Source organism: Rana temporaria, chromosome 3 (genome assembly GCF_905171775.1).
Source record: "Rana temporaria chromosome 3, aRanTem1.1, whole genome shotgun sequence".
NCBI classification, from domain to species: Eukaryota; Metazoa; Chordata; class Amphibia; order Anura; family Ranidae; genus Rana; species Rana temporaria.
This window is the reverse complement of record NC_053491.1, coordinates 470,445,055-470,458,723: the sequence shown is the minus strand read 5'-3', so window position 1 is coordinate 470,458,723 and position 13,669 is coordinate 470,445,055. Positions and strand designations below refer to the sequence as shown.

The window sequence follows — 13,669 nt, the reverse complement described above, 5'->3', positions numbered from 1 at the left end:
AAAAAAAAAATTAAAATTCGATGCGGGAAAGACAGCCATACTTTAACATGGCTAGTCTAAATATAAGCCGACTAGCGACGACGTAAGAGAATGCGACGACCGCGCGTAACTTTGTGGATCGCCGTAAACAGCTAATTAGCATACCCGACGCGGAAAACTACGCAAACTCCACCCAGCAGGCGCCAAAGTATTACACCTACGATCCGAAGGCATACGAAGCCGTACGCCTGTCGGATCGAAGCCAGAAGCCGTCGTATCTTGGTTTGAGGATTCAAACTAAAGATACGACGCGGCAAATTTGAAAATACGCCGGCGTATCAGTAGATACGCCGGCGTATTTCAGCTGTGAATCTGGCCCTCTGGTTTTAGTAAATCAAACCCAATGTGTTTTATCCTATAAACTCCATTGACTTCTATGGAATTGTGTTTAACTCTCATTACTGGTAATTGCACAGCTTTAGAGATGAAGTCCCAGCTGATAATATGACGCACGGAAGGACCTTTGATAGCAATCCCATCAGACTCAATAATTTATTCCTTAACTATAAAAAGATCAAAGCAACGAACATAATTCAAGATCGCAGAGTGTGCATCTTCATGCTTGATCATTTTTTTTATTTCCATTAAGCCAAGAAGGTAAGTAGCTCTTTACAGCTTTATACCAACCAGGCAGATATAAAGGGATTCCAGGCCGCCCAGAAAGGCACACATTAATGCAAGGCTGTATTTATTAATTAATTGTTAAATGTATTTTTTAACACAGGCATTAAAAGCAGTACCTGCATTTGATCTGAGATCAGTCTTTTACAGTCCATGTACAGCAGAACTCAGATAGGGAAGGAAGAAGCAGCACAATGAGCCAATAAAATGTGCTGCCATGCTTGCAAGGAGCATACTGATAGAAGGAGCATGAGAGAGAGTTGAGCTAAGCAATGTACTGCTTTACTGTTTACTGTCCAGCCATTAGCTGGGGTGGTGGGCTGTTTGTTTGTGGCGAGGGAAACAAGACTTAAATGTATTACTTAACTGCAGCAGAGAAAAATCTTGTCTTTGTCCCTATCCCATAGGGCTGCGCCATGTTATTTTCGGGACTCGACTGGATGGACAGAAATATTATTCCTAAGAAGGTAAAACAGCTCCATTATTCCATTATACATATTTTGTCCATGTATTTAGCTGTTCGCCCAGGGTCCAATCAATATTAAAGACAGGGTTCTCAAAGATACAGCTTGAGGGGCTCTGGAGTGTTGTGTCTGAGCAAAGGAGGCTGGGTTTGCAATTTTCTCTGGGTTTTGTTATCCTGGATCAGGGTCTATTTTTTTTCGGGGGCTTCAAAGAGTTTTGGGTGAAAAGAAGCCTCCAATCACGTGCCAAGTTTTACTGGAGACCTGCAGGCTGCGTGAGTGTGCTAGTACTTATTATAAGGGAGGCCCCTCCAGGAGACAGGTATGTGCTCCATCCAGGGGACAAGAGTACCCAATCAGTGGACATGTGTGGGCTCCCATTAGGAAACAAGCATACTCTGCTCAAGAGACAGTACTCCATGCTGGAGGACAGGTTCCATGTCCATAGGCCTGGGAGAGTTGAGACAGCTAGTTGAGTCAAATTCCCAGCAGCCAATGGTGGCTCCATTCCAAGTTAATGCAGGCAAAGTGTAGCCAATAGAATCAGCACCCCCAAATGCCATTGGAGGGAGCCCCATCCTGTTATTTTGGGCTTCACAGGGGCAGTGTGAACTCTCTGCTGACACAGTTGCTGAGCTTATCATCGGGAGAGAGTACACATTGTGCATGTGTGGCCCAAAAGACTAGGACTGCGTTTCTTCCCATGGCACTAGAAATGGTTGGTCCCAATGGCTGCTCCATCCCAACAATAATTTCAGATCGCTGGCTACAGAGAATTTGAAGAAAGGTATCTGCAGCCCTCCTCCCCGCTGTTCAAAGTCAAAGATCAAAGACTATTTCTCAGCTCCGGATAGGCAGAAGGTTGGAATCTGATGTCGTACCCTCCTCTACACAGTCTCATAGGGAAACGTGCACAACTGAATCTGTCAATCACATTTTCTGTGCTGGAGGAGGACTAGTGCCAACCTATCAGAAGAGACTCATGCAGATAGAAGAGGGGGGAGAGATGAGAGAAGAATTACACTAGGTGGTTTGGATTGAGGCTAGTACACACTAATGCCGCGTACACACGATCGGTCAAACCGATGAGAACGGTCTGATGGACCGTTTTCATCGGACCAAACTGACCGTGTGTGGGCTCCGACGTTTATTTATCCATAGGTTAAAAAAAAAAGCAATCTTGTTTTAAATTTAACCGATGGATACCTAACCGATAGAACAAAACCGATTGTTTGTAGGCACGTCCATCGGTTAAAAATCCAGGCATGCTCAAAATCAAGTCGACGCATTCGTTTTTTTCAGCACGTAGTTGTGTTTTACGTCACCACGTTCTGACACGATCGTTTTTTTAACCAATTGTGTGTAGGCACGACTGACCATCAGTCAGCTTCATCGGCTAACCGATGAAAACGGTCCATCAGACCGTTCTCATCGGATGGACCGATCGTGTGTACGTGGCATAAAGTGTGATGCGCTTTGTTCATTTCTCTATTTCAGAGATTAACAACAGATAGTTTTTAATGGTCTTTGTCTTGTTCATGGTCTACCTTTTCAATGTAATTCTTGATAACACCCTTTTTTCCAAATTGCAGTGAATCTGAACAAGAGAAAATGCAGATCAGTTGTTTTAAAGATCCATGTGTCACCCTCTGAAGTCCATTGAGATCCAGGCTACACAGCACAGAAGGAACAGAGGACTCTCCAAGAAGATATGTTAGGGGTCTGGCTAATTGAGCTACAATGTATGATATGTAAAACTTTGGCTTATGGTTAATTGAGTAAACTTCTTAAAATAAACTTCTGAGGTAAACATACTTGTAATATAATAAGGGGAGAATTCAGTGATTGATTTAGAACTTGTGTCTTAGACATTATCTTCTTATATTATCCATATACTTATTTTTGTTATTATTTTTCCTGATGGGTCAAGCTCCTTAAAATGTGTCAAGATAATCAAACACAAGTCTCAGAGATCTATCTTCTTGGATTCCAAGGTCTCGAAAACTTCAAACCTCTATTCTTTGCTCTTTTACTTCTAATTTACATTGCAATAGCGACTGGAAACATTCTAATCATCCTTCTAGTGTCCACCAATAGTAATCTCAAAATTCCAATGTTCGTCTTCCTTCAGCACTTAGCTCTCGCAGATGTCCTCCTTGCCACGTGCGTCATACCACTGATGGCAGAGGTTATATTAAAGACAAAGAGAGAAATGTCTGTTGACGGCTGTATCCTGCAGCTGTACTCCTTTTTGAACTTTGGTTTTGTGCAATGTTTCATCCTTGCTATAATGTCTTACGATCGATATGTCGCTATTTCTAATCCCTTAAATTACATTTTAATTATGGACCACAGAATCTGCTTCCTGTTGGGTTTGGGTTCTTGGGCAATAACGTGGACTCTATCCACAATTGAAATTATTTTAGTAGCACAGTTTGAATTCTGTGGCCTCAGAGACATTGATTACTTCTTTTGTGATGTAGGTCCAATTGTGAAATTGTCTACATCGGACACATCTGTGTTACAATGGTTTGACCTTACATGCTCTATCCTTTTCTTTTTTGGTGCTCTTACATTTATCATTGGGACATACATCTACATTTTTATTATCATTCTCAAAATTTCATCCTCCGCTGGCAGGAAAAAAGCTTTTTCTACATGTAGTGCCCACCTGATCTCTGTGGCTGCATATTATGGGTCCATAATCACTATTTACGTGACTCCAGACGATGAGAAGTCACCTTCCGTAAACAAGTACAGTTCTTTGTTGTACACTGTAGTGAACCCGTTGGTGAATCCCATAATATATAGCCTGAGAAACCATGAGATTAGACAAGCTCTTCATAAAATAGTTCAAGAACGTTTGAGAAGAAAGGTAATATAGAAGAAATATAGGAAGTGATGACCAGGGGAGTTACTAGACCTTGACACCCAAGGCATGTGTCCAGGTTTTTTTACTGTGTGCCCCAAGATATCAATTATTTTATCTTTTTATAAGCAAATGTATTCTTTCTTGGCAATCATAATACATTTATTTTTTATTTCAGTCATGCTATCACATTTATGAAAATTACAGTTATGGATGTTTGAGACACTCTTTTTTTAAAGGAACATTTCTTAGCTTTATCTTAGATCTGATTAAAAAATGTCAACACAAATTAAAACTTTCCAAGTGTCATCTTATTTCCAAATGGTTTACATATGCAGTTTATGTGTTGGTCATAACAGTGGAGTTGCAAGGTCCTTTTGGGGTGTCAATAAAGGCCAGGAGATTATTGCTCAAGTACATGAAAGACGCAGGAGATAAAGAGAAGATCGAGATTAAATGTGGCACAGAGGCCAAAAAAAAAATACAATTCCATTCACTTTTTTCCATGGTATAAGACAAACCCCAAACATTTAAGTCTAAAATGAGAAGCATACATTCACATACAGTACAGACCAAAAGTTTTGACACACCTTCTCATTCAAAGAGTTTTCTTTATTTTCATGACTATGAAAATTGTAGATTCACATTAAAGGCATCAAAACTAAATATAAAAATAAATAAAATATATTTCATATTCTAGGTTCTTCAAAGTAGCCACCTTTTGCTTTGATTACTGCTTGGCACACTCTTAGCATTCTCTTGATGAGCTTCAAGAGGTAGTCACCTGGCGCATCACCCCATCACTCTCCTTCTTGGTCAAATAGCCCTTACACAGCCTGGAGGTGTGTTTGGGGTCATTGTCCTCTTGAAAAATAAATGATGGTCCAACTAAAAGCAAACCGGATGGAATAGCATGCCACTGCAAGATGCTGTGGTAGCCATGCTGGTTCAGTATGCCTTCAATTTTGATTAAATCCCCAACAGTGTCACCAGCAAAGCACCCCCACACCATCACACCTCCTCCTCCATGCTTCACGGTGGGAACCAGGCATGTAGAGTCCATCCGTTCACCTTTTCTGCGTCGCACAAAGACACAGGGGTTGGAACCAAAGATCTCAAGTTTGGACTCATCAGACCAAAGCACAGATTTCCACTGGTCTAATGTCCATTCCTTGTGTTCTTTATTCCAAACAAGTCTCTTCTGCTTGTTGCCTTTCTTTAGCAGTGGTTTCCTAGCAGATATTCTACCATGAAGGCCTGATTCAGACAGTCTCCTCTTACCAGTTATAGAGATGTGTCTGCTGCAAAAGGTGGCTACTTTGAAGAACCTAGAATATGAAATTTATTTTCAGTTGTTTCACACTTTTTTGTTATGTATAATTCCACATGTGTTATTTCATAGTTTTGATGCCTTCAGTGTGAATCTACAATTTTCATAGTCATGAAAATAAAGAAAACTCTTTGATTGAGAAGGTGTGTCCAAACTTTTGGTCTGTAATGTATGTGCATTGGTAATTGAATCAATATGAAGACCAAAGATTCATTTAAGCTTCATCAATAAGCAACATTCCACTAATCAGCCAAAAATCGTCTAAATCAATAACTGTTTAGCGTCCCAAGATTTATACATTTAATAGGGTCTAGGAAGCATACAATAACCAAATTGTTGATGCATTTTTTTATGGACTAATATCTATAAGGCCCCATACACACCATAGAATCTATCCGCAGATAAATCCCATCAAATGGGTTTCTGCGGATAGATCCTATGGTGTGTACACGCCAACGGATATTTATCCGCAGAGAAATCTCCCCTGGGATGGATTTCCAGCAGATGGATATTTGCTGACATGCACAACAAATCCATCTGCTGGAATCCATTCCAACGGATGGATCCGCTCGTCTGTACAGACTTACCGGATCCATCCGTCTAAAGGGATTCCCCGCACGCGTCGTAATGATTTGACGCATGCGTGGAATTCCTTATATGACAGCGTCGCGCCCGTCGCCGCGTCATAATAGCGGCGACGGCGCGACACGTCATCGGCAGAGGATTTCAGCGCGGATTTCAATGCGATGGTGTGTACACGCCATCGCATAGAAATCCTCTGAAATCCTCGAGAGGATTTATCCGCGGATACGGTCCGCTGGACCGTATCTGCGGATAAATCCTCTCGTGTGTATGGGGCCTAACAGTGTAACAAAATAAAAAATTGAGAGGTGGACCATTGACCCCCCATTTTCCTGAGTAACATCTTGGGTCAATTTACTAAGCTTTACCGCATGCTGTAAGTGTATCATGTTACTCATTTGTATAAATTATCATATTCTGTAAATAAAGTCCAATTCAATAACAAAAGAAATCATGATTTAACGGTAAACAAAAAAAGAAATGTTGGTAAATATCGCAAGAAATCATGCAGTAATCTGTAAAATCCAATTCACAAACGAAACAGGAACAGGAACTTTGAAAAAAAGCTGAAATATTTAACACCACTTTTGTTTGCGGTTACCAGAAAGAGGGGACTATTCAAACCCTCAGAAAGGGGCATTCCACCCACCGAGAGCCTAATTCAACCCACAGAAGACTCACAGAAAGGGGCCTAATTCCACCCACATGAAGGGATATAACACTACCCTCAGAGAGGGGACTAATGCAACCCACAGAGGACCCACAGAAAGTTGACACTATTCCACCAGCAGTGGACACACAAAAATACACACAATTTTTTTTTTTTTTTTTTATCAAAAAGGCCTGACGTGCAGTGCAAATTAAATGCTAACGTCAGCTGATATTTGAAGCTAAAGCCTTTATTGGTGTATATTATATATAGAGAAAGTCTAGACAATTAGAAGGAAAAAAACTGGGAATATGGTTAAATATTGTCCACTGAGTCATACATTGTCATTAAAGGGGTTGTAAAGGTTTGTTTTTTATTTTCTAAATAGGTTCCTTTAAACTAGCGCATTGTTGGTTCACTTACCTTTTCCTTCGATTTCCCCTCTTAATGTTTTTTTTCTTTGTTTTCTTTGTCTGAATTTCTCACTTTCTGTTCCTCCTCAGTAACTGTTCAGTTAGCTGTTCTGTCTGACTATCCACCGCTCGGACGATGGGGGCAAGCTTACTGTGGAGAAACAGGAAGTGAGAAATTCAGACAAAGAAAAAAAACATTTAGAAGGGAAAATCAAAGGAAAAGGTAAGTGAACCAACAATGCACTAGCTTAAAGGAACCCATTTAGAAAATAAAAAACAAACCTTTACAAACCTATTAACCAATATAGAAGTCCATGCTTTTTTGCACGTCCCCCTGTAACAGCACTGGTGAACAGAGTAAACCACAACTGCGGTTAGCAAGGATTTCAATGTGATTCTCTGCGATAACTCAGTATTAGGCCCCCAGGCGTAACTTCCCGCAACCGGAGTTTGGGGGATCTATACATCATCTCTGTGTCACATAAAGAAAGGCGTTGAGCTAATAAGTATGGACGCATTACAACATGCGTCCAGAGCTTAGCGTTTACAATTATAGTTCAAAGTCAATATCCCAATAAACCACTACATGCAAGTGATTATCAGTAAGGGACTCAAGGCGTCACTTCTAGCAACAGGAGTTTGGGGGTTCGCTACATCATATCAAACCTGGCATGTAGGGATGTATTAGGCCACTAGGGGAGATGCTATAAAATAGCATCAACCCCTAGCATAGAAAGGTTAGAGTGAACATATTCAAATAATTAGGACAAGGCCTATGAGGATTTGTACTTATGTCAAGCTTGTAGTAAATAGAAGTTGTAGTAACAACTCTTACTTGCATATGACAGGTACCTTAGTGGAGTAATAGTACTTGTGTATGAGAGGCAATATAGCTCAGGTAATTATAGTAGCATACTTGAGGTGAATTTTGTAGATATAATACTGCTTGCATATGGGGGGCAGTATAGCTTAGGTAAATATAGTTGCAGACATGAGCTATATTATAGATGTAACAACGGTTACATATGAGAGGCAATATAGCTCAGGCAATTAGAGTAGCATACGTAAGGTAAACATTGCTGTAATAGTTTAGAGGTAGCTGTGCCTTTAAGGTACTCCTTTGCAATAAGCTTTAGCACAATAGTATCTCCCAGAAGATATGGTAATATCCAAACATTTCATATCAGCATTTGTAATACTACAATTGTAATATAATACATTAGTGTTAGATCTTCCTATAGAACTACAAGTGAAGGCATGACTACTTATCCGTTTGTAGGTATCTCTATGCAGGAGATGGAATGTGCATGGTGCAAGATGTTCAAGGCATGAAGGTAGTTCCCAGCAATGCTGTTGTTGTAGAGGAAGTCTTGGGAGCAGAGTAGTAGTTGTTACCTGGAGCGGTGTTCCGGCAAAGGGAGCAAAGGCAGCAGCATCTATAAGGTAGCTGAGCTGAGCTGACAGGCTACGACTGATAATAATAGAACCCCGGCTGTATCTCCATTGAATGCCTTTATAGGCAGGAGATCAGGTGCAGTGCATCGCACTGATTTCAAACAGGGCACTTCCGCGTTCCATGCTGGAAGGCAGGGCGGCGCCGGGCGATGACGTCATCGTGCGGGCGCCGTGTGCATTCCAGCATGGAACTATTTACGGTGCTGAAAGCGCCTGTGTATTAACAATAGGAACAGGCGCGTGGAGCGCCTGTTACACCCCCATAGCTGCCGTGGGGGAACGCTGGTGGTGCTTTGACTCCGGCTAGACTTGGGTCCTGGGTAAGTGACATTGCTCTCTTTCTTCCCTCTTTGCTACTGTATTATTGGTTGTTGAATTTTTTTTTTAGATATTGTAATATTTGATGTCTATTGTCAAAGTGATTGATTACAAATATTCTCCTGATGTAGTGGTAGAACGCCACAAAATATGTTGAGAACAATGATATCAGTGGGAACCCATTATATCCTAATCCTCCTTAACAGGGGACAAGAGTGTTGGTGATATACATGGATTGTTACCATGTACTTTTTATGTTTCTCAATAAGTGTTTGGATATCCTGTTTTTAAATTTTGAATATCTTTTATCAAATCTTGAGTATACACTGTGTAAGTTGGTACCTTAGATAGTCCTTCAAAATTCCCTTTCTATGGGTGACCACGTGGGGACCGATCTCCCAATCAGCTGGTATTTAACATCAAGAACTTTTTTTTTTTAAGTTAACGTTTACAAAAGTGCAACAATGGCGTATGCCATCCATGACAATTACTCCAGCTAGAAGTGACCTCTTAAAGTGGCCACTGTAATACCTTCAGTTACAGTATATACACCATTACAATAAGTTTGACTTTGATAGAAACCTTGAAAAAAAAATATATAGTCCAGGTTTCTTTAGTTTTCACAATATAAACATAGGCAGCAGCACAGAATTGGGCCAAAAACATAAAAAAGAGCACTTTTAACAACTCTTTTAACAACTCTTTTAACAACTCAAATACTTTTTTTTTTATAAATGTATGACATGATGGATTTAGTAAAGGAGCTTGGATTTCCAAGCATCAGGAGACATACATTTGAGAAGGTAGTTTTGCCTTCAAATACCAATTACTGTAAAAAAAATGTTAGATTAAAAAATATTTTTTTGCAAAAGAAAAATAACCAACATGTTAAAAATAGGGCTGTTACTGATCAAAATGTTTCTGTTCGATTAATAGATTTTTTTTTTAATCAATTAATCGACTAATTTTGATTAATTATAACGCACATACAGATCCAACTACTTTTAGCTGATCTCCTTGCAGGCTAATTCCCAGTGCAGCTACCAACCACTGGAAAAATGGAAAGCAGGATACAAAAAACACACAAAGGCAGCGCTCGATGGGAATAGAATTAAAACTTTTATAGTCTTCAAGTAGGTAACCAAATAAATATTGCACTGGAGATAAAATAGATGTAGCTACATAAACTGTAAAAATGGTGCGAGTAATACTAAACGGGAGCAAAAGCAGTCATAAAAACATGTAGCTAAGTATGATACTGGTATAAAAATGTGTACAACAATACCACTGCTGAATCCAGATGAGGAGAGGTTAACATCAGTCCGTCGGCATGTAGATGTCCCATGAAGGGAACTATCACAACTCCCAGTGGATGGCTGTAGAATCCCAGGTTGATAGAGGGAAGTGTAACAGCCCTTGCATGTGGCAGATAGTAAAGTCCCACCGCCATGCAGATATGAAGGCACAGCAAAGAAGCCCTTCAGATGCACATGGCAAGCCCCGCCGGTGTCCGTGACGTTACTGGATCTCCGACGGAACTCCCTGAAGGCCCAGAAGCCGGCGGAGAGGTGAGTACCAATCAAAAGAATTTTAATTGATCAAAAATATTTTGATCGATCAAAAAAATTAAAGATTAATCGATTAATTAAAAGTTAATTTGCACAGCCCTAGTTAAAAAGTAAAATATTATAAGGAAATTACCTTAACCACTACAGCCCCGGAAGGATTTGCCCCTTTCCTGACCAGGCCATTTGTTTACGATACAGCACTGTGTCGTTTTAACTGACAATTGGGAGGTCATGCAACATTGTACCCAAAAAAAATTCATGTCCTTTTTTCCTCACAAATAGAGCTTTTTTTTGGTGGTATTTGATCACCTCAGCGTTTTTTTGCGCTATAAACAAAAAATAGCGTCAATTTTGAAGAAAAAAACAATATTTTATACATTTTGCTATAATAAATATCACCCCAAAAAATGTAAAAAAAAATAATATCTTCATCAGTTTAGGCCAATATGTATTCTTCTACATATTTTTGGTAAAAAAAATCGCAATATGGCAATTTTGAAAAAAACAAACAATATTTTGTACTTTTTGCTATAATAAATATCCAAAAATCAAACAAAAAAACACATTTCTTCATCAATTTAGGCCGATATATAATCTTCTACATATTTTTGGTTAAAAAAATTGCAATAGGCGTATATATATTGGTTTGCACAAAAGTTATAGGGGATAGATTTATGTACCATATTTCCCGGCATATGAGATGACCTTTTGCATGTAAAATAATGCCCCAAAATTTAGGGGTCGTCTTATACGTCGGGTACCTGTGGTCAGACGGCGGCCATCCATGATTCAAAAGCCGCGCCTCCTCCTCCAGGCTGTTCTGTGATAGGCGGAACACTCGTTTTCCCAGCAGAGCCTCTGTTCAGTGTTCCGCCTATCACGGATGCCTTCTCATCCTCACCCTCTGCCTCGGACAAGAGGACATCCATGATAGGCGGAACACTGAACAGAGGCTCTGCTGGGAAAACGAGAGTTCCGCCTATCACGGAACAGCCTGAGGAGGAGGCGCGGCTTTTGAATCATGGATGGCCGCCGTCATCGAGGCATGTTCCTAATGGCACAGTGAGGCATGTTCCGAATGGCACAGTGAGGCATGTATAATGGCACAGTGAGCTAGGCAATGGCACAGTGAGGCATGTAATGGCACAGTGGGGCATGTAATGTAATGTAATGTAATGGCACAGTGAGATCTGAAAAAAGCCTGTTTTTGTCAGCGGTTGATCCTGTCAGCGGTTGTTCTGGCTACCCCTCAGCTTCCAGACAGACTAGTATAAAGGGGGTAGTCTTATATGGCGAGTATATCCCAAAACCAACATTTTAGCTGGAAAATTAAGGGGTCGTCTTATACGCCCAGTCGTCTTATACGCCGGCAAATACGGTATTTTTTTTTTACTAGTAATGACGATCTGCGATTTTTATCAGGACTGCAACATTGTGGTGAGCACATCGGACACATTTGACACTATTTTGGGACCATTGACATTTATACAGCAATTGGAGCTATAAGTAGCCACTGATTACTGTATACATGTCACTGGCAGGGAAGGGATTAACACTAGGGGGCGATCAAGGGGGGTGAGACTGACTAGGGGAGGAGACCGATTGGTGGCAACTCTATAATGGTGCTCCAACCTCCTTGGGTCACTCTAATATCTATGGGTAACTCCGTTTTTTGGGGCTCTCTAACCTTCATGGGTCACTCTAATACTCATGGAGTACTCTGCCAATGGTGCTCTAACATCCTTGGGGTACTCTGTCTATTTGGTCACTGTAGCATCCATTGGGTGCTCTAAAGGGTATGGGGCGCTCTAAGCTCCATGGTTTGCTTTGTTTATGGAATGCTCTAATGTCTATAGGTCACTCTAGCATCCATGGAGTGCTTTAACATCTATGGGGTTCTCTAACCTCTATGGGTTGCTTTGTCTAGGGCACACTCTAACCTCCATGGGTTGCTTTGTCTATGGGGCGCTCTAACCTCCATGGGTTGCTTTGTCTATGGGGCGCTCTAACCTCCATGGGTTGCTTTGTACTGTATATGGGGTGCTTTAACCTCCATGGGATGCTTTGTCTATGGGGCGCTCTAACCTCCATGGGTTGTTTTGTCTATGGAGCGCTCTAACCCCCATGGGTTGCTTTGTCTATGGGGTGCTCTAACCTCCATCGGTTGCTTTGTCTATGGGGCGCTCTAACCTCCATGGGTTGCTTTGTATATGGGGTGCTCTAACCTTCATGGGTTTCTTTGTATATGAGGTGCTCTAACCTCCATGGGTTGCTTTGTATATGGGGTGCTCTTACCTTCATGGATTGCTTTGTATATGGGGTGCTTTAACCTTAATGGCTTTCTTTGTATATGAGGCACTCTAACCTTCATGGGTTGCTTTGTATATGGGGTGCCCTAACCCTCATGGGTTGCTTTGTATATGGGGCACTCTAACTTCCATGGGTAGCTTTGTATATGGGGTGTTCTAACCTCCATGGGTAGCTTTGTCTATGGGGTGCTCTAACCTTCATGGGTTGCTTTGTATATGAGGTGCTCTAACCTCCTCGGGTTGCTTTGTCTACGAGGTGCTCTGACCTCCACAGGTCGCTTTGTCTATGGGGTGCTTTAGCCTCCATGGGTTTTCTCTAAACTTCATGGGTTGCTTTGTCTATGGGGTGCTCTAACATCTATAGGTCATGCTAGCATCCACGGGGGGTTCCAATGTTTATGGGGCGCTCTAACTTTAATGGGGGTGCTCTAACGCCTATGTGCAGCCCTCAGTCCATCTTTAGCTGGATAACCAGCCATTCCTACCAGTTGTTTTCACTTTCTGCACAATACATCGTTGATTCTGCCAATATTTATCCCAATGTCTAAGAAACCATAAAGTTGGAGATTGGACAGCAGTCTGCAGCAATGCCACGAATGTATGAAAATAATGGTGTTGCGCTACCTTTAACCACGTGTAGAAACAGAAATGTTAAACAAATTATATAAATAAAGTGGTAATTGAATACGCAACAGTATAAATAACAATAAAAATATACAAAATATTTCCACATATGTTGAAATAATATAAATGATCTTCATTAAAAATGGTAATTGAATCCACAATCTCAGTGCCGTGAATCATCAATAAAATGTAAAGTGCATGCTACAAATTTGTCGTTGCACACATTTTTATTTGTAGCATGCAGCTTGCTTATTATTTAGTATTCACTGCACTGAGATTGTGGATTTAATGTCATTTAACACATTGGTATGTATTTAACATGTTGGAGCACATTTTACTGGTATAGTCGAATCACTAGATTTGCATCACTGAGATTGTGGATTCAATTACCATTAAAACAGTTACCATCATTACCATAAAACTACTGT

The 13,669-nt window shown here is 40.7% G+C and overlaps 1 protein-coding gene across 1 annotated transcript; it reads left to right on the top strand.

Moving 5' to 3' along the window:
* Positions 1-359: 359 nt before the first annotated feature.
* Positions 360-4,282, top strand: LOC120930981 (olfactory receptor 10A7-like). Its single transcript, XM_040342113.1, has 2 exons — positions 360-1,127; positions 2,717-4,282. The coding sequence occupies exon 2, from the start codon at positions 3,064-3,066 to the stop codon at positions 4,006-4,008; it is 945 nt and encodes a 314-aa protein (XP_040198047.1). The 5' UTR covers positions 360-1,127; positions 2,717-3,063; the 3' UTR covers positions 4,009-4,282.
* Positions 4,283-13,669: the final 9,387 nt, after the last annotated feature.

Coding starts and splice junctions, on each gene's coding strand:
- LOC120930981 (XM_040342113.1), top strand. CDS start 3,064: ATGTGTCAAGATAATCAAACACAAGTCTCAGAGATCTATCTTCTTGGA.